We start from the raw sequence: 20,921 nt of genomic DNA on the forward strand, positions 1-20,921 counted from the left end.
CTCTGTTCCAAACATGCCCACTTTGCAGCAGTGCCCCACGATGGGATGTTCTCCTGCCTGGACTAATCCCTTTGCTTCTCAGCTCCAGCTGCAGCCCACAAACCTGGCAGCTGTTCAGGAGCCTTTGCCATGGCACGGCCCCACCCAGCTGATTGCCAGCCTGGCAGCACAGTGGGCACACATTCCCAGTCCTGGCCGTTGTTTCCATCCCGCTGCAAGGAGCCCAGTTGTTCCCCAGTGTTCCTGCAGGAACCCAGGCCCAGGGGTCTGTGGGGTTTGCAGAGGCTCTCTTGGGGGTACCTGGGGGTGTCTGTGGCATTGGGGAGGGGGTCTGAGCTCTGGGGGTGTCTCTGGGGCTCCTGCTCTTTTCCCCTCATATTTCCCATTCTTTTTCCTCGCATGTTTCGCACCCTTTTCTCTTCACCTTTCCTGCTTCTTAAATACCACGTTTTCACCATTATGCCATCTCAGTTTTTAACTCTTCCTCCCTTTTTCTGCTGCCCTTTTTTTCTCCCATTATTTGTGCTATTTTTCCCTACTTTTTTCTGTCCTTTCTCCCCCCTTTTATTGATGCCGTTTTCCCCCACTTTTTTGCCACTTTTTTCCCTCTCATTTTTTATTCTGCCCTTTTTTGCAACCTCTTTTTCCGACCTTCATTTCCTACCCTTTTCTGCAAACATTTTCCACTTGTTTTTTTCTTGCCCTTCAGTGCCACCTTTTTTTTCCAGCCCTACTGATAAAATCCCATCACAAAGGGTGTTCCCTGATCTATTTCAGCAAGAAAATGGGGATTCCCCATCCATTGATAGCCCTGAAATAATGGCCAAGGCAGGGTTCCTTTCCATTGATGCCCTCAGCATTGCAGGTGAATGGGGATTCCCCCAGGTGAAACGCAGACAATAAGGGAAAATTAACCAGTTAAACAACTCCAGAATACACTTGGACAGAAATCCATTGAAAGGGAACCACACACCACTTGTCTTCCCTAATTAATTCCATCGGGCTTCCTTCACTAAAAACTCTCTCAGAATTAAAAGTGGAGATGCCTGGTGTGTTACCTCAAAGCAGAGGAAGAGGCAGCATGGAAATGCTTCTTCTGCCATGGCAAACTCTCCTGGGAGCACTCCCAGAGCCTTGCAGGGCTCCCCTGGGAAGCTGCTGAACAAATGGAAAGAGTTGGGATGAGCAGAGCCCCAGAGAAATCCCAGCCCCACTGATGGAAAAGTCAGATTATCCAAGCAGCAACAGCAGCTGGAGTGTTTGCAAAAGAGCAGCTTTGTTCTGAACCCAGCTTAGGAGTTCTCCTCATGCACTAAGGGAGTCCCTCCATCTATTTGGACCTTTTCTATAGCACAGGCCACACAGCAGCTCAATGTGATCATGTTCTTCAACTCAATTATGTTTTAAAGTATCTAAACTTGATCTAGCTACTCATCAGTAGAGAATTTTATGTATTTTCAGAGTAAATCACCTTCCCTGGTCAAACACCAACCCTTCCCAAGGTTCAAGTACCTCTGTTTTCCACCACTAACTGCTCATTAGCCTTGTCTCAATTAAAAAACCTCTCTTAACCCCATTTTTCCACCGCAGATTTGTCTCAGTCTCTCTCACCTCTCAGCAGTCCAAATTCCTTGAAATTTAGCAGAACCTTCTTCACACTTCCCAGCTCTTGGTGTCCATCTCTAATCCCTGTCCAACCTGCCAGTGCTCTCCCTGAACTGCTGACAAAGTGAATTACACAACATCAGTGCAGGACAACTCATTAATTGCTGAATGAAAATGAAATAAAGAGAAATTAAGAAGCTGATTTGGACCCAGGAGGACTGCATTGCTGGTGTTTGTGTATCAAGAATTTCTATCTATTTTATTGCAAATTTAACTTGTTGAAACTAAAGTAGTCATATTTAAAATAGATTTTTCATTCCAGATGCAAGCAACATGCTGCATGCCTTCCAGCCACATTTTCACTGAAAAAAACCCCAAACTGCTCAGCCTGGGCTCACATCATGCCAGCAGTAGCTGTATATCAACATTCAGCAGTAATGGAATTCATTCAGAAAATGAACAATTACAAAAATACTTTTACTCCAAGAACTGAGGAAGTTATGCATATCTTCAAAAAATTTCAGTAATCACGTTTTATTTTTGATTTTATTGAAATAAAATTTAAAAATACTTCTGGCCAATATTTACACATTTGATCCAATTACTCTTCCTGCAGTGTGGTATTTCCCCACCTGCCCCTGAAGGCAGCAGCATTTTCAGAACAAGAACTGCTCCCCACATATTGAACCCACTCAGCAATGGGTAAAAGGACATTTTAGAAATGTGGCAAATTGGATCACTGAATGGTAAAATGGGAGAGAGGTTTTGTAATAAAAGAAAACATCATTTGAGTCATGCATTCAACATCATTTTCCAGTTTTCTGGAATTGTACTAGCACTGGGAAAATCTCATTTCCACCCAAGACAGTGTGCAAACAGAAGCTTTTGCAGGTAAATTCATTCTGCTGAAGTGACACAGAATGAACAGAATGCTCCAAATTCAAACCTTTGGCCTCTTCTCCCCCATCCTGCTCGTGTGTCTGTGCTCCATCTCCCCAGCAGCCATGTCTGGTGCCAAGGCTCTCCCTGCCTTGCTCAGCTGCCAGTGAGCTCTGTGCTCTCAGGTAAATTCACCCCCAGGCTCTGTAAAATGCTCGAGGTGGGTCCTGCCAGGCCAGCCTGGGCACTGTAGGACTCGAGCAGCTTTGCCACCAGGTTCATGTCCACATCCAGGGCTGCCAGCTCAGCAGCCTCAGCTCCACAGTCAGGGCCAGCACTCTCACATGGGGCTGCTCCAACAGAACTTGCCTGCAGGGAGTACAAAGAGAAAGCTTTATCAAATTGCATGAGCAGATTTAAGGGGAAAATAAAAAGGCAAACCACAGGAGAAAAGAAACAGCAATTGTGCAGCCAACAAAGTCCAGTACACTCCTGAGTCCTGACAGACAGGAATTCAGACACCAAATGCTCGTGCCAGCTGAAAATCACCGCTGTCCATTACCCAAATTAGGTTCCAAGAGAAGGACACAAAGTGTTGCTGAGTCCTGGCTCAGCTTCCTATGGGAGAGAACTACTACAGGAACTCACAAGGGAAGCTGCAGCTGCTTGCCCTACTACTAAAACCCGGGAAAAGATGAACAAACTAAAACTAAGCCTTGGAAAAGATGGGCAAATTCCAAGCTTAGCTAAGTTTCAGTTTATAAAAAACGTACGATGGTGCAGGTCCAGCACACTTTGCTTGCACGTGGGAAGGTTCCAGTCCCATTACTCAGAATGGCCACTTGCAGCACATTTCCTGCTTGGAAATTACTGCTGCCAATCAGAGCTCAAGGCACACTCACCCCCTCTCTTGTGGCTGCTGAAACTTTTCCCAACGTTGCTCTGTGCCAGCTCACGGTCCATCTCCTCCATGTACGCCTTGAGACTGCCCACGAGCTCCTCAGGAGACACCTTCTGCTCCTGCCTTCCATTCCCAGCATCCAGCTCTTCATCATCCTCAGCTGAGAAACCAAACTCCTCCTCTTCATCCACATCATCAGAATCCAGCTCCTCCAAGTCTGCCCCTGCACATGATTTGGTGTCAGTACAACAGCAAAGAAATCAGTGCTGGCTTTTGTTTCAAAGAAAGAAGCAATCTCACCTAAAATTCTGTCCAGGGCTTTGGTAAAAGAATCCACATCAAAGGTAACTTGGGATTCATCAGATGACCTGAAATATAGAAGGATTTTTAAAGAAATAAAGCTTCTATGCTTGCCTAAGCCTGACACAGGCACAAGGCATATTGATTTCTATCAAGCCAGGACTGAAGTTGGGACATTTGAATTTAAAAGTCCTCAGAAGTTTGAAGCCTGTGTGCATTAGACATCAAACAGTGAGTGGAAGAATTCTTGGTATAAAAAGAGAAAAATTGTGAAGACCACAAAATCCACCTGAGGGACAGAGAGCAGCTCAGCTTGCAGCACTTGAACCTGCACCAGTGCCAGAGTGGCACCAAGCTGATTTAAAGCAAGTACAGGGTCACTGCTCTGCCTTTGCTCCAGGCCCTGCTCAGCACAGCACCTTCAAACTCTGATTCTCTGCATCACAGAACCAAGCACAGGGCTGCAGCACAGTGCAACATTCCACACCAGAGCCAAACTCCAGGTGCTACTACCATGGCATTTCTGCTCCTTCCTGCGTGGACACTTTGGACACAAAAGCCTTCATGCTCTCAGCAACTGTTTCCAAGCCATAGTTTTGCTCCTCCTCATTTGGGGAAGGAAGGGACTCATTTCTTGTCTCCTTCAGCATCTGATCCAGAGCACCTGGTGTCATATCCAGCCAGCTGTCATCTGCAAGGACACAGCACAGATCTGTTACTCTGCACAAGCCTGCTGGCCCACAGGCCCAAACCAGCTGACTGACAGGGCTGCAACCATCCTGCAGCTCAGTTCTGCAGTTCAGCTCTTGTGCTGGTCCTGGCTCACACACAGCAAAGGCACAGAGAGGCCGAGAAGAACTGAGTGCAGATTTCTTGTCACTACTTACAAACTCTGCTTTGCAGAGCTCAAACTCAGAGAGACCATTCAGTCACTGGGAAGCCTTTGGCCACTCAGTGGAGGAAGAAAGGCTCACTCTAAACTGGGAGAGCCAATCCAGTGTTTAGTCTTGAGGAAGGCTGGATTTGCTCTCCCTTCACAGCTGTCAGCATTGCCCCTCTCCCCCCACAAATAACCATCTGTAATAGGAATAATTCCCCATCCAGCTCACCATCCTCTGCAGGAAGACAAGCTGCTTCTCTCTCCAATTCCTTCAGATCAATGGGGGTTGTCTGTAGTAGTGCCAGGATTTCATCACCTGGGCTCACTTCATCACAGCTGGAAGAAAAACCAACATCAATTTACTGAAATGGATTCAATGGGATCACATGCTCTGCATTCAGGTTTTCACTTGAATTCTTCATTTTTCCTTCTGTGCAAACACATCAAAAAGGGAAATTAATGTGGGGAAGTACCAGAGCACTACAAAGAGCATTGGCCAAGGCTCTTTTCCTTTACATTTCATTTGCCTTGGTAAATATTAAGATTACCAGATCCCAAACACCACAGACTGGAAACTCAAAAAAATAACAGTCAAGATATTATGGGCTGGCAAAGCCTCAGATATTTCTGTAGTGATTTAGTTTTTGGATTTTATCTTCCAGAGAAATCCACAGCCAGCCCCTTGAGCAAAGGAGACAGATTACCCTGTATTCATTATTCACTGGCGCTGCTTTTCAATGAAACTTTTCTACACTTTCTGCAGTCAACCAAGCAAAAATTGCTTTGCAGTCACCACTTGGAATCCACTTGGAAGAGCTCAGCATTTCACAAAACCAAGATAAAAGAGTTACTCAAGCCAGAACTTCTCCCACTGGAGCATTCCAGAGGAATTAGTACTTGTATGTCCTGGCCACAGCTCCCATGTTCAATGTGCAGTGGAGAAAAGGGTTCAGGTGTTTGTGACAAGGATTTCAAAGGTCACTTACAGGATTTGTAGGCTATATGACACTCATGATTTTCAAGCAGCTCTCACCTTTCTGGCACTGCAACAGATTGCTGGAAGTGATCTTCTGCCATGTGCAACAGCTCCATGTACTTGGCTGATCCTTCCATTTCTCCCTATTGAATGCAAGTCACAGCCATGAACCCAAACAATTCCAGGCTTCCTAAGGGTGACTGTTGGTCACACAGAAATGCTGAGAGAACCAGAACAACTAAAAACTCTTGGCCATGGGCACTTGGAACTCAATACAGCAAAGGGGCACTCCTGTATTTGAAGCATATTAAAGGATATTAACCTAAGAATCTCAATAAAGTTGTCCAATATTATAACCTTCAAGTAGGTAGTCAATTTATGTCAAATTTATTAACTTCAAAGAAGTAGTCAAAGGCATCTTTTAAAATAAAACCCCACAGAACCACACCAGAACCCCCAGAACCCACAAAAACCACACACACACGAAAATTACACTTGCATGGGCCCAGATAGGTCTATGGTGTTATGTATGGATCTTGAAGAATATTCAATTCTAGAGGGGTAGAAATGAAATGGAAACCAGTGAAATCAGTTACACCTCACACAATCACATGTGGGGGTTTTCTTCACTCAAGTGTATTTCTCCCCTTGCTTTAGATGAATGAATCAATCCCCACATCTTGCTTTTTCCTTTTTAATTTCCAAAATAAATTCCTTTCAAAGGGGAACAAACTGCACATGTTCCCTTTAAACACATTAATTCATTTCACACAGAGATAAGGATTCAAGCTCTGGCCCCACTGCATCTCCTCACACAAGTTCAAGGGTTAAAATGTATTTTATGTATTTTCCCTGCAATGTTTAAAAGCCACAGACCTTGAAATAATCATTCTCCTTCAAGCTCCTGAGCAATCTCTCCCACAGAGGACCCCTTAACACATTTCTCTTGGCATCAGGAGCCACTTTGCTGCTCTTGGAGCACAACATTTCAAAGCCATGAGCCTGCAGACAAAAGATGCAACAACAAGAGGTTCTCAAGGTGGGACAGACTTTGCTCACATTTCTCTGGACAAACAGGCAACCTCCAGACAAGGACCCATTCCCTGCACATGCATGAGCCAAGGCCAAAATGCCCCAGGAATCATTCCCAGCTTCATGCCCAGCTCGCAGGCTCTGTACTGAGGATGAGCTGGGGCGGGCAGGGTGTATCCACTGCGTCTGTCTGGAACAAACTGCTGCTGCACCAGCTGTGCATACAAACACCGAGTGAAAGTCACCTGCAAAAGCCAGAGCAGAAACAAACACTCCCTGCAGCGGGACTGGGCTGGGGACAGCCAGCAAACTCCCTCCAGGTCACCAGAGTGCCTTTGAAGGCACCCATATTACAGGCGGTGCCTGAGACTGCATTCAAAATACATCTTAGAAAGATTTTTCTGATAAATTGCTTTTCAGGCTTTACAACGTTTGTTCCAAATTGAAATCCCCAAGCAAATATAAACTTTGGTCATTCTAAATACATTAGGAAAAATCCTTGATATTCTGGAAAATCCCCATTTGAATTGCAACACGTTTCATCAAATATATCTTGTTTCCTTAACAACAATAACACCACGCTTCTCTTCAACTAGAGAAGTGCTTCAGGAGAATCAAGATATCCTAAGTGCCTCAGAACATCCCAGATATTAAAAAGCAGCATTTCAGGTGCTACAGGCGACCTCTGCTGGTTCCTGATCCTAAGAAAAGCCCTGAATGCAACGTTCTCAACTCCCTCACTCTTTTCCCTCAAACAATAACAAAGTATGAGGCTGCCGCTCCAAGTACACACTTGCAATCCATTTTAGTGTTGTGTTCCAGCCCTTTAAAGAATCTTGGAGTAGGGGAAAATAATTGAACAATTTTTTGCTAATGACCAAATAAATTATTTCCATTTTAATTCATTGCCATTAGCAGCCATCCATATTCGGGTGAAGGTGTCTGCTCATTATTTCACCTGTACTAGACAAAGCCTGTGTCCTTACACAGACAGCAGCACTCCAGCCCTGAGCATTCCCTACCCTCAGGGACACTTCTGAATCCATGTCTGCTGGGGTTTTTTTAATATTCATAAACCCATAGAAAGGCTTAGGTTAGATGGGACATTATGGATCAACACCTGGTTCCAACACACTTGCCACAGCCAGGCACACCTGCACGGGGCACAGAGAGGAGAGGCGCCTCAGCAACGCCGTGCCCGGGAACAGATTGTCCACACGGGCTGCGGAGTCTCCCTCACTGCGGATATCCCAGACCCTGCTGACAGAATCTTGTGTCCTGTGCTCGGGGACGGCCCGGCTGCAGCAGGGAGGCGGCACCAGATGCCTCACTGGGTTAACCCGTGCTGTGACACCGAGAGTCGGGGAAGCCGCTGGGTCCCCCTCACACGCCCTCGGTTCCCGGCCGCCGGTCTCTCCTCCAAAGATCCCAATTCTCGGCGCCGTGTGCCCCTCACATGGCCTCGGTTCTCCCTTGTTGTGGTGTGTTGGTATGTTCTGTTTTTCCCCCCCTTTGTTACGATGGTTCTGTCCTCCCAGTTTTCCCCACCCTAGTTTCTGTCTATTACTTAGTTGCTATGGTTGCCCCCATGTCATGTAATTTCCCCACCCTGTATCTCCTAATATGTATTATTTTCCCTCCTCCCTGGGCCCAGTCAATCACTCCCCACCACTCCCAGTCTTCCAGAATGTTCCTCTCAGTGGGAGTAGTGATTGGCTGAGGTCCCGGGGCCCCTCCTTTATAATGTATCGATTAGTTCTCCCTTACAGTCTATTATGTTAAGCACGTCCCCTGACTTCCCCTGATTGGTTTTTTGTAAATCCCACCTCCAGTTACCACCTCCCTTTATAATCCCATGCCCAACTTTTTTTTTCTCTCGCGGTCACTCCCTGCTGGTCGCCCCCCGGGACATTAAACTCGTTTGACCCCAGAGAGTGTCCGGCTCTTTTCTGCTCCGCCCTATTCAGCAGCTCTACCCCGAGACCTCGTCCTGCAGGCACAGCCCAAGGCTATTACCGCCGAGGGGTGCTTGAAGCTGCCAGTCCTGGGGCCTTGCCACCGGGGCTGACACCCCCTGCTGCAGTGGGACTGTTGGCCACCTTCTCAGCTAGCCAGGTCACAGGGTCTCCGGCCAGTCATCGCTGCAGATTGGCGCCCACCGCGTGGCCCTTGCTCGGACCCCGTGGACGAGGTCATTGGACCTCTGGACACTAATCTACCACCAGTCGCAGCAGGCTCCATTATAGGAGCAGCGCTCCCGGTGGACCCGGAGCTATAACTCCTCTCACCCAAGGAGAGCTCTGAGGGCGGAGTTCTGCCTCTACCGGATCTTCTTTTCGCCGTTCGTCTGATTGGTAAGCCCCTGCCTTGGGGGTCTTCCCTCCCACCTTTTTAATCTTCCCGGGACCTGAGCCCTGCTTTGGGGACAGCTCCCAACCCCTCTTTTCCTTCACTTTCCTGCTGTCTTGCTGTTGGGGGCTCATGCCTGCTCTGGGACCGGTCTTCTAGGCAAGCGGCAGCGTGGGAGCGGGCGGACGAGCAGTTCTTGTTTTAGTTGTTTTTTTTTTACTTCGGTTCAGGCGGTCAGTGTCGTCAGAGGAGTGCTCTTTTCTTTACTTTCTCTGTTGTTTTCTTTTAATTTACGCGATGGGTGCGCGTCAGAGCTCCCCTCTAAAAAGAGCCTTTCACCAGGTTAGAAGTTTGTTGCTTGGGGGAGGTTTAGATCCCCCGAAGGTTGCTTTAAAGAGTTTAGTAAAGTGGATTTTTTCTCAGTTCCCCAACACTACCCCAGAGCAAATTAGAGACCCTCTCTATTGGAAAGCTGTTTTAGCAAAATTAGATCAAGAGGTCAGCTCTGGGGAGGCAAAGCTTTACCCGGCCGCTTACTGGGCGGGTAAAGTTTTGCAATTGTTGTCTCAGCAGAGGGAACTGCGAAAAAATTCATCAGTGTCGCGGTTGAATCCCAGTTCCCCCGGTTCTGTTGTCCCTACCCCGTCTACCTCACCCCGTGTCCCTCGGTCGGAGCCCTTGAGGGGGGTCCTCAAGGCCAACCCACAGCAGAGGCTCCATCTTCCCTCTGCCCCCTCTCGATCGGTCCGACCTGGCCCTCCAAAAGGAGGACTCCGAGGAGATCCTGGCCAGACTCCTCGGAGCAGGTTTTCCTACCCCTTTTCCCAACCTCCCCAGTACCCGGTTGACATTCCCAAGAGTGTTCTGTTTAATGTCCCCCCGGTTAATGTCCCACCGCCTCCACAAGATGGCTCCTATGGAGCCCAAGATGGGGGCGGCCACGTGCATTTTCCCGCCGATTTTTCTTCTCCTTCCCATAATCCCTTCACCCCTCAGTCAAATCCTTTCATATCCCAAGATCCACCCTTTCCTCCCCTGCCTCCACCCTCTGTTCCTCCCTGCGCTCCACCCCTCAATAGCCCCTCCTTCACCCTGCCTCCTGTCTCCGCCCCGCCTCCGGACTCCACCTTGGAGGCGGAGAAAACCCAGCCGCCACCTCCAGTTCCACCATGCCCATCAGCTGGCCCCTCCCAGATGCCAGGCCCCGCCTCTGCCTCCCTCCTTTCCGGTTCCCACGCCTTCCCTTCCGGTTCCCACGCTTTGTGTTCCGGGGGGGGGGGGGGGGTGTGGGTAACTGAAAGCCAGGGCGAGCCCCTGTTTTTGAAGCCGCCCCGGTTACCTACCGCCTGAGCGGGGAGGGGAGCTCCCAGGCTCAGTGGGTGCCAATTGCACAAGATCGGATCAAAGATCTGTGCAAGGCCCAGAGAGAGTACTCCCGGGAATCGGAGTATTTCCGGGGACTTCTCTGTTCGGCCCTTGCACCAGGAGATCTGATCCCTGCTGACCTGAGAGCTCTCTTTTCCAGCCTTTTAGGACCTATGGAGTTTAGGGCCTGGGCGGTAGAGTGGGGGAGGGAAGTCGCGGAAGTTCTCCCAGCTCTCTGGGAGAACCAAGCGACTGCACATGACGCAGATGGCCAACTGATATCCACGAATCATCTGGTGGGTACAGGGGCATGGGCCAGTGGGGTGATTCAGGCGCGGGTGCTCTTCCCGACGCAGATGACCGAGTCCTGTCGGGCTGCAGAGAGGGCCTTTTTCAAGCTCCCAGTGGTCTTCTCTCAGCAAGACGAGGAAGAGCCCCAGCAGGGGCCACACGAGTCCTATTTACGTTTTTTAGAAAGACTTTACAGATATGTGGAGACTCAAGCTTCCGAGGAGGGAGAAAGAGAAAACCTGTTGCGGCGGATGGCGTTCAAGAACGCAAACTCTGAATGCCGGAGAGCCATCCGAACCCTCCCCCGTAGTCCACGACCTACCATCGAGCAAATGATGGAGGTCGTGGCACGAGAAGTCCCACTGCCAGGAGCGCCTGACTCCAAGCTGAAGAACAAGAGGAACTCAGTGGCGTTCGCGTCGACCTCCAGCGCCGATGAGGAGGATTACAGCGCGGCAGCAGCTGGAACGTCTACCCCAGGAGCTGCAAGGAGACATCCAGAGACCCACCCGTGTCATCTATGTGGAAAAACGGGGCACTGGATGCCTGACTGCCCACTGCGGCAAGAATTTTTAACATTTAAAAGGAAGGAGTGTCCTGCTGGGAAGCAGGAAGTAAAACAACAAAAAAACTAGAAAGCGAGCGCAGCCCCTCCCTGCACCATGATACAAATAAGGCGGGCAAGGTTGCACCAGGCAGGGAGGAGGGAACAGGGAGAAGCCCGCCACATGCTTCTACTGGACTTGACTTTTCCTTACCGGACTTGACTTACTGTACCTGTTGGCTTCAGCCTCAACCTGCTTTAACCACCACCTCTTCGTTTTCTCCCTTTAGGCTGCAGCTGACCCGCGAAATACATCTCCCGGACACTGATTTCCACCTGGTGACTGCCGACATTCAACATCCCAGCAGCTGGAGGAGACTTGGACGTAGCAGGTGGATCATTGTTGGGGACACCAAACACACACCATTCAATCTTCACATAGTCCCGGGGTTAGTAACAACTGACCGGGACAGATTTGCATTAGGGCTGTACTGCGTCCAGCCCCCGCTTTCTCTCCCCAAGGGCCAAATCATCGCCCAAGCCATTCCAGTGCCGGAGGAGGTACAGGATTCCCAGTCATCTAAGGGGTCCTCACCTCCAACGGTTGCTTGGGCCCAAGTTGTGGGAAGAGAAAAGCCCAGGCTGACATGTCAACTGTCCCTGGGCTCAGACCGTAAAATCGTGCGGGGGTTACTGGACACAGGGGCAGATGTGACGATCATTCCCTCTAGGGATTGGCCGTCACATTGGGATTTGCAAAACGCAGCCGGACACATACAAGGTGTAGGGGGTCTAAAATTGGCGAAGCAGTCAAAGAGCATTGTACAAATTACGGGGCCAGATGGGCAATTGGCTTCTGTACGCCCATTTGTTTTAGATTACACCAAGCCCCTGTGGGGAAGGGACCTGCTAGCCCAATGGGGAGCCAGAATTGACCTCCCAAAGGCTCCCCAGGTTTTTCGGGCAGTGGCCACTGAGGAACGCCCTACCTGGAAGCTGGACTGGCGATCAGATGAGCCAGTACAGGTAGTGCAGTGGCCACTTAATAAACAAAAATTGAAGGCGCTCAACGAGCTCGTTCAGGAGCAGCTGCTCAAAGGCAACCTGGTGGAGACCATGTCACCTTGGAACTCCCCAGTGTTTGTCATCAAAAAACCTAATAAAGACAAGTGGCGGCTCCTGACCGATCTCCGCCAAATTAATGAACAAATAATTGACATGGGTCCCCTCCAACCAGGGATGCCATCCCCTACAATGCTCCCCCAAAATTGGAATTTGGCTATAATCGACATAAAAGATTGTTTTTTCCAAATTCCTCTGCATCCTGATGATGCCCCGCGTTTTGCGTTCACGGTTCCCTCCATCAACCGTGAGTCCCCGGCCAAGCGCTATCACTGGCGAGTTCTTCCGCAAGGATTAAAGAATAGTCCTGTGATCTGCCAGTGGTATGTTGCTTCGCTGCTGTCTCCTGTCCGTACAGCCCTCGGGGATGTCGTCCTGTTACATCACTATATGGATGACATCCTCGTCTGTGCCCCAACAGATGATCTACTTGCCCATGCGCTTGACCTGACAACCAGTGCGTTGGTTGCTGCAGGGTTCGAGCTCCAAGCAGAAAAAATTCAAAGGATGCCACCTTGGAGGTACCTGGGCCTTGAAATCACCAAGCGGACCATTGTTCCGCAGAAATTGGCCATCCGGACGAAAGTCCAGACCCTAGCGGATGTTCACCAACTGTGTGGGTCTTTAAATTGGGTGAGACCCTGGTTAGGTATACCAACAGAAGACCTAGCCCCCCTTTTCAATTTATTGAAAGGGGGAGAGGAGCTGAGTTCTCCTAGGGAACTCACCCCAGAGGCTCAGGTAGCCCTGGAGAAGGTTCAGAAAATCATTTCGGCCAGGCAGGCCCACCGCTACCATCCGGGCCTGCCATTTAAATTCATTATTCTGGGGAAGCTGCCACATCTTCACGGCTTGATCCATCAGTGGGACAAGAGTTTAAAGGACCAGGGTCTGGGCGACCCCCTCTTAATCATAGAGTGGGTGTTCCTCAGCCACCACAGGTCCAAAAGGATGACAAGGCCACAAGAGCTGATGGCCGAACTGATCCGAAAGGCGAGATCTCGGATCAGGGAGCTGGCAGGCTGTGATTTTGCATGCATTCACCTTCCAATTCAATTGGTTTTGGGCCAACTCAAATTAAAGACCTTCAATGAACTGCTGGAAACCAATGAAATGCTTCAATTCGCATTAGACAGCTACACTGGCCGCGTTGCGGTCGATCGGCCAGCCCATAAACTTTTTAATTCGGAGTTTAAATTATCAATCAAGGGAATTCAGAGTAAGAAGCCTCTAGATGCTCTGACAATATTTACCGACGCGTCCGGGGCATCCCACAAGTCTGTAATGACTTGGAGGGATCCTCAGACTCAGCGGTGGAAGGCTGATGTTGCCATTGTGGAGGCCTCTCCACAAGTAGCTGAATTAGACGCAGTCGTCCGAGCATTTGAGAGGTTTCCTGGTCCCTTCAATTTGGTCACAGATTCCGCATATGTGGCTGGTGTAGTATCTAGAGCGGAATCAGCAGTTCTGCAGGAGGTCTCTAACCAAAAATTGTTTAATTTGCTCTCAAAACTCGTAGAATTAGTCTCCCACGAGAGCATCCGTTTTTTATAATGCATGTAAGATCACACACTGATCTGCCAGGGTTCATCGCTGAGGGCAACCGTCGGGCTGATTCTTTGGCTGCGGCTGCTGTCACGGTGGGCCCGCTCCCAGATGTGTTTGGCCAGGCTAAGATCAGCCATCAGCTCTTTCACCAAAATGCACCAGGCCTGGTCAGGCAATTCCATCTCACGCAGGATCAGGCCAAGGCGATTGTGGCCACATGTCCCCAATGCCAAGCCCATCAAATGCCTACCATCGCAGCTGGGGCAAACCCCAGGGGCTTGGCGAGCTGTGAAGTGTGGCAGATGGACGTGACACACATCCCATCCTTTGGGAGGTTGTGTTACGTCCATGTCTCCATCGATACCTTCTCAGGAGCTATCTTTGCCTCTGCCCACACAGGTGAGAGGGTGGCGGATGTCCAGAAGCACTTGCTTCTGGCATTCGCTGTCCTGGGCATCCCTAGGGCTTTAAAAACTGACAACGGCCCAGCGTATACCTCCAAGGAGCTGCGGAGCTTCCTGCAACAATGGGGAATAGAGCATAAGACCGGCATCCCCTATTCCCCGACAGGCCAAGCCATGGTGGAGAGGGCCCACCAGAGCCTGAAAAGGATCTTGGAGAAACAACGTGCGGCAGTGAAGGTGGAGACCCCCCACGTCCGGTTGTCGAGAGCTTTGTACACCTTAAACTTCCTAAACTGTTCTTTTGACAACCTGAATCCTCCAGTTGTCCGGCACTTCGGCAGTCACCAACAGCTGCAGCCGAAGGCCAGGCCTCCGGTTCTGATAAGGGATCCGGAGACCTGGCGGATGGAAGGGCCATATGACCTGGTTACCTGGGGGAGGGGATACGCTTGCGTGTCCACTCCCTCAGGGCCGAAATGGATACCATCAAAATGGGTCAAGCCCTTCCTCCCCAAGCAGGCAAAAACATCCGAGACTGTGCCACAGGTGCAGGAGGCATGTTGGCGGCGGAGGAGGAAACCTCTCACTTTCTCTCACCTTTATTTTCTCCACAGGTTCCCTCCGACCGGGTCCCCTTCCTCTCCACCATTGATCCGCGCCCCTTTTCGAGTCGTTCTTGAGTCCCGACCTTCCTCCCCTGTCTCAGATTCTTCCCCCGAACTTAATTTACTTTTTGAGACAGAATCATCTCTTTAAGAAAATATTTAAGTTATAACCATGCTTGTTTTGTTTTTTCAGTTTGTCTCCCTTTGCCTGGCCCACACCACGCCAGAATGGCCCAGCTCAGCCCTCAACTGTGGCAGCGCCCAAGCGCTCCTTTACATCTCCTGATCTTCTGCCTCCTCCTTCCACCCTGGGCAGCGTGGATCGTCCCTCAGCCAAAGGTGAATGTCTGGCGTACCTTGGCTCAGGCGTTAGGGCAAGATCATATCTGCCTCGACGCAGCATCAGCAGAGGACCCGATGTCGTTGTGCCTTGTGGGGATCCCTTTCTCTCCAGGTGAATTCCCCTCCGCTTTTCAGTCAGCCCTTTCCCCGATTTTGGCACGGAGTCTTACTATCCTTCCTAGTTTTGATTCCAGCAATGCTTGGAGAGACGGAGTGGTAAAGCTGGATCCTTTGCCCTCCGAGCCCACTGAACTCCACCTGCTCGGTTCCGCCAATTCCTCTATTTGTTTTCAATTTGAGTATACCTTTTCCTCTATTGAGAAGGGCAGTGAGGTGGTGCAACAGAATAAAGCTGAATATCAAGCCTACCAGTGGTGCAAGGCCGTTTTAAAGATCAGCGGCCCCACCACCACGGGCCGCACCCCATACGCCCTTCCCAGGGGAGCATTCTTAATTTGTGGCGACCGAGCGTGGGCAGGCATCCCCTCTAGTCTGATCGGAGGGCCGTGCACATTAGGCAAGCTGACACTGTTTACCCCCAACATGACTCAAATTGTGAATTGGAAGAAGACTAACATCACAGCAGAATTGGCCAGGTCCAAAAGAGATCTTAAAGATCTCCCAGAAGACTGTGATGATGAAATTACACATTGGTCCCATTCCAAAACCGTCGCTTTTACCATTCTGTTGCCGTGGGTATCAGTGGCGAAGTCTCTAGGTGAATTGGGCCGCCTAGAGTGTTGGGTTGTTAAGCAAGCCAATTTGACTTCGGCTGCTATATACGACCTTCTCACAGACGAGGAAATAACAAGGAAGGCGACACTCCAGAATAGGGCAGCAATAGATTTCCTATTGCTGCTCCATCATCATCAATGTGAGGAGTTTGAGGGCCTCTGCTGCATGAATTTGTCATCAAGAGCTGAGAACGTCAGACACACCATCCTGAAGATGAAAGACCAAGTCCATCGGATGGAGCAAGAAACATCAGATTGGCTGAGGGACATTTTTAAGGGCTGGGGCTTGGGCAGTTGGGCCAGTTCTGTTCTAGAATCGGTTATGAAAGTTGTTTTAGTTTTATTTTTACTTTTGATTTGCTTTTCGCTGGTCCGTGGGCTGGTCCAAAGACTTGTTAATAAGATCACAGCTCCAAGTGTCAACCAGGTGGTAGCGGGAGAATCTGCAGAGGGAGACACCTATCCTTCGGAGGCAGAGGAAACCGCAGATGAAGAAGAGCTCGCTGCGCCTCCCTTATACCACCAGGAGCTGTGTTTCGAAGAAGAAGACGCCTGGACTGATCAGCCCCGGAATCCAGCCTTTTGAACCTTTTAGTACAGATTTTTCCGTTCTTTTCAATTTTATTTAACAAAAAACGGGGAGATGTTGTGGTGTGTTGGTATGTTCTGTTTTTCCCCCCCTTTGTTACGATGGTTCTGTCCTCCCAGTTTTCCCCACCCTAGTTTCTGTCTATTACTTAGTTGCTATGGTTGCCCCCATGTCATGTAATTTCCCCACCCTGTATCTCCTAATATGTATTATTTTCCCTCCTCCCTGGGCCCAGTCAATCACTCCCCACCACTCCCAGTCTTCCAGAATGTTCCTCTCAGTGGGAGTAGTGATTGGCTGAGGTCCCGGGGCCCCTCCTTTATAATGTATCGATTAGTTCTCCCTTACAGTCTATTATGTTAAGCACGTCCCCTGACTTCCCCTGATTGGTTTTTTGTAAATCCCACCTCCAGTTACCACCTCCCTTAATAATCCCATGCCCAACTTTTTTTTTCTCTCGCGGTCACTCCCTGCTGGTCGCCCCCCGGGACATTAAACTCGTTTGACCCCAGAGAGTGTCCGGCTCTTTTCTGCTCCGCCCTATTCAGCAGCTCTACCCCGAGACCTCGTCCTGCAGGCATAGCCCAAGGCTATTACCGCCGAGGGGTGCTTGAAGCTGCCAGTCCTGGGGCCTTGCCACCGGGGCTGACACCCCCTGCTGCAGTGGGACTGTTGGCCACCTTCTCAGCTAGCCAGGTCACAGGGTCTCCGGCCAGTCATCGCTGCACTCCCTCACTCGTTCCCGGTTCGAGCCCGCCGGGTCCCCCTCACAGGCTCCGGGTTCCCGGCCACCGGGTCTTCCTCACACCGCCCAGCTCCCCCTCACACACTGCCGGTTCCCGGACGCCGGATTACCCTCAAAAGATTCCGGTTCCGGCCGCCAGGTGTCCCTCACACTCTCCCGATTCGCCCTCACAAGCTCCCGGTTCCCGGCCGCCGGTTCCTTCAAACGATTGCGATTCTCCCTCACATGCCCTCGGTTCCCGGCCGCCTAGTCCCCCTCACACGCTCCCGGGTTCCCCTTCAGATGCTCCTCGATTACGACCTCCAGATCCCCCTCACACACCCCCGCTTTCCCCTCACACGCTCCCGGATCCCCCTCACACTCTCCCGCTTCCCCGCCGCCGGATCCCCCTCCCAGTCTCCCCGCTCAGGGCGCTCCTCCCGCCGCGCCTCCCGGCCCGCTCCCGGCTCACCGCGGCCCGGCACGTAGCGCAGGCGGAACGGCTGCCGCTGCCACACGTATACGGCCAGGAGCGGGGCCAAGCGCACCAGGGCCAGCTCAGCGCAGCGCCGCAGCAGCGCCTCGCCGCCCGGGCCCGCCGCCGCCGCGAACAGGCGGGAGCGCACCGCGTCCTCGGGCAGCGCCGGCCGCCGCAACGCCTCCATCGCGCCGGGGCCCAAAGCGCTCCGCCCCCGGGGAGAAGCGGCGCGATGGCGGCGGCGGGGCGGCGGCGCTGAGGGTGATATCGCGATACGCGCGGAAACCGGTGCAGCCGTGAGTGGCCGCCGCTGCCCCGGTGCCCGGCGCGGCCCCGAGCCCCAGCGCGGTCCCGGTCGCGATCCCCCCGGCCCCGCTCCCGGGCCTGCCGCCCGCGCTGCCCCCAGCACCGAGCAGGGCCCCGGGACGGCCCGGTCACCCCCTGTCCCCTATGGGAGAATATTCCCGGCATTCCTGAGCACCGGTCCTGGCCCGACACTGGTGGGACAGAACGCGATTAAATCCCTGTAACCTGCTCTTATCCCCTGACCCAAGAGTTGGGTCAGTTCTGACTTACTCGGCTCGTTTACTCTTGTTCTGTTTAATTTTATTCAGTGTAATTAATCTACAGGGATAACAGCGTCCTCTCTGCTTTTAGGGAGCTGTACCTCAATTCGCAGCATCTTAGGTTTAAGTTCAACTGATTTTGATCCAGCTATTGGTATAGGGTCAAATTGCCAAGTCCAAGAGACTTGAATAGAGTTTTGAGGCAGAAAACATCTGGGCTTGTTGGCAATTTTTCGACCAGGTAGAGCCAGGGCCTGGCCAGAGCCCAGTCCCTCAGTGGGAGGGTCTCCCTCACATACCTCAAAAACAAATCTCTCAATAATAGCAGCTATGAGATGCCCCAAGCACAGCAAACTGCTGGAGTGCTCCTGTGAGAATAACTGGGGCTGTGTCTGATTGCCACAGAGCAGGAGCAGCCTTGCCCTCAGCAGGTCACAGCCCTGTGCCATGAGGATGTGGCACAAAAGGGTCGGGAAAGACCACAGGACCCTCAGCTCAGATGAGACTTTTGACAGAGTCCAGAGATCTCATCCTGGAACTATGAAAACACAGGAAAACCACGAGACAGCCCTGGGTCAGGGCACAGCAACCCTGCTGGAACAAGAGAAGGGACTAAAGGCTGAGCAGGCAGTGCAGGGAACGGCTGCAGACAGCCTGTTTCTCATAGACATCTTTTGTGAAAAATCCTTTCTTTAGGATTTTTCTCCCTTCTGATAAGCTGTGGCCTCAGCAACAAATGTAAACAATGGTTATTTGCTGCTGTGGAATGTAACAGGTGGATTCGTGATTGGTCTCCTGTGGATGTTTGGATTTACTGATCACTCACAGCAGAGCTGTTCTTGCTTTCTGCCTGCACACAGAACTTTGTTATTCATTCCTTTTCTATTCTTAGCTTAGCTAGCTTTGGAGAACTTTTCTCTCTATTCTTTTTAGTATAGAAATAATGTAATATATCTCATAAAATAATAAATCAAGCCTTCTGAACATGGATTCAACATCCTCGTCTCTCTTCACCCTGCAACCCTTGCAAGCCCTGTAACACCTGTTCAAAGAGATGCACCTGCAGCTGGAGAACAAAACAGAGAGAGCCCAAAGTGACACCATGTCTTGGGGATAGTCACACAAAGATATGTCAAAGGTCATGAAAAGCCAGTTATAAATAAGGTAAGGGTGTCTTATGAATAATGCCTGTTATAAAAATGAGTGAATTCACATGATGGAACCAATCTATCAGCAGTGACTGTCTCAGGAATTGGAGACAATATTCTTCCAGCATTCCTGTATCCATACAATGAAACACTGAACAGCTTACAATGGATAACAGCCATAACGTGGAACAACCACCCACTCTCCTGTGTTATCTGTGGGAGATAAACCAGAAGAGATCACAATCAATGATGCTGTCAGGCAGTGCAGCACTGACACCTGTGCAATCTGTGAGAGGATCAAGGGCCCAACAAACTCTATCTTCTTCTACCCAAAAGCAGGTATTTATCAGTGTTTCATCACAGCTGCCTCACTGGGATCTGTCTTATCTCTCGAAGAAAATAACCACATCTTGCAATGTGAAGAAACATATTTAAACAAAATGAACTTAGGGCCTAAAATTAATTGCAATGTAATTCAATGTCACCGCAGTAGAATTAGAGGTACACTTAAGAGAATTTAAGTTACATCTCTAATACCGAGTAAAAGCTGATCTTAATAAAACTGGAATAGAACATGAAATGGCTTAAAATGAAGGAGACTGAAACTTGATCTCATCCCAACTCAGCAACACTCAAACCTGACAGAAATCCACCTCAACGTAAATGACTCTTAACAAAATTAACTCAATTGAGTTACAAAACATAGTTTAACATTACTCAGACATAGCTTTGCCTAGTCTTACGAACACTAAAATCAAATTAAAAAAAAAAACAGAACCAAACTAACAATCAATATCCATAAAAGTTCTGGGTACTACAATATGTAGCTTAGTCTGCTGCTATTAATATCAAAAGGTGCTGAAAATGTGAACCAAGCATGCTGAAATAGTGGCCTGATGGATTTACTGGAGGGATTAGAAAAGTGTGACAAATACTTTGACCCTATGTAATTTAAGATCGAGGAAAACTCATGGTAGCCACAAATTTTAAGGAACCAGAGATTTACTAAGACTTTTTAAAGTGCAATTGTACCGAAAGAAACAACAATGTAGAATTTGGCAAACTGTCTAACAAGCCGGGAGCTTCTCGAGATTGTAGTTAGTGTAATAGCATATGGTAAATGTTATCAGCATTTCTGTTAAAGAAATTCGATTGTGTTGTACTGGACATGATAATAATGACAAGGCACTGCATTTACCGCTTTGAATATCTCCAGTAACAATCCTCAGAGAAATCAGAATTCACGAAAAACTCAAGATTAACTTTAAAAAACCATTTCAACACATTTTTAAGGCATTCTTCACACGTTCTATGAGGCTTCAGTACCAGGGGCAGTCAGAGCCCTTCGGCAAATGCCGGGGGTTCGCCCCATCGCAGGGCTGGGGAGCCACGGGGGGAGTGAGTTCGCCCGGGGCCAAGCGGAGCCGCCGGGCAAAGCCGAGCCCCGGGAGCGGGGAAAGCGCCGGCGGCAGCGAGGGCAAAGCCGAGCGGGGACGTAGCGTGGGCTCAGGATGATGCGGGGCAGCCCCCGGATTTTCC

The 20,921-nt window shown here is 50.1% G+C and overlaps 1 protein-coding gene across 1 annotated transcript; it reads right to left on the bottom strand.

Moving 5' to 3' along the window:
* Window positions 1-1,986: 1,986 nt before the first annotated feature.
* On the bottom strand, window positions 1,987-17,855 carry LOC131561379 (protein ecdysoneless homolog). The gene is made up of 19 exons (XM_058810661.1): window positions 17,550-17,855; window positions 17,273-17,457; window positions 16,228-16,320; window positions 15,513-15,635; window positions 14,289-14,310; window positions 13,498-13,601; window positions 12,112-12,163; window positions 10,901-10,964; window positions 10,753-10,817; window positions 10,459-10,580; window positions 7,728-7,872; window positions 6,691-6,818; window positions 6,418-6,544; window positions 5,599-5,684; window positions 4,795-4,901; window positions 4,199-4,376; window positions 3,686-3,753; window positions 3,383-3,608; window positions 1,987-2,848 (listed from the first exon to the last, which is right to left on the bottom strand). The coding sequence occupies exons 1-19, from the start codon at window positions 17,853-17,855 to the stop codon at window positions 2,641-2,643; spliced, it is 2,409 nt and encodes an 802-aa protein (XP_058666644.1). The 3' UTR covers window positions 1,987-2,640.
* Between the last annotated feature and the right edge of the window lie 3,066 nt (window positions 17,856-20,921).

This window comes from Ammospiza caudacuta, chromosome 9 (genome assembly GCF_027887145.1).
Source record: "Ammospiza caudacuta isolate bAmmCau1 chromosome 9, bAmmCau1.pri, whole genome shotgun sequence".
NCBI classification, from domain to species: domain Eukaryota; kingdom Metazoa; phylum Chordata; class Aves; order Passeriformes; family Passerellidae; genus Ammospiza; species Ammospiza caudacuta.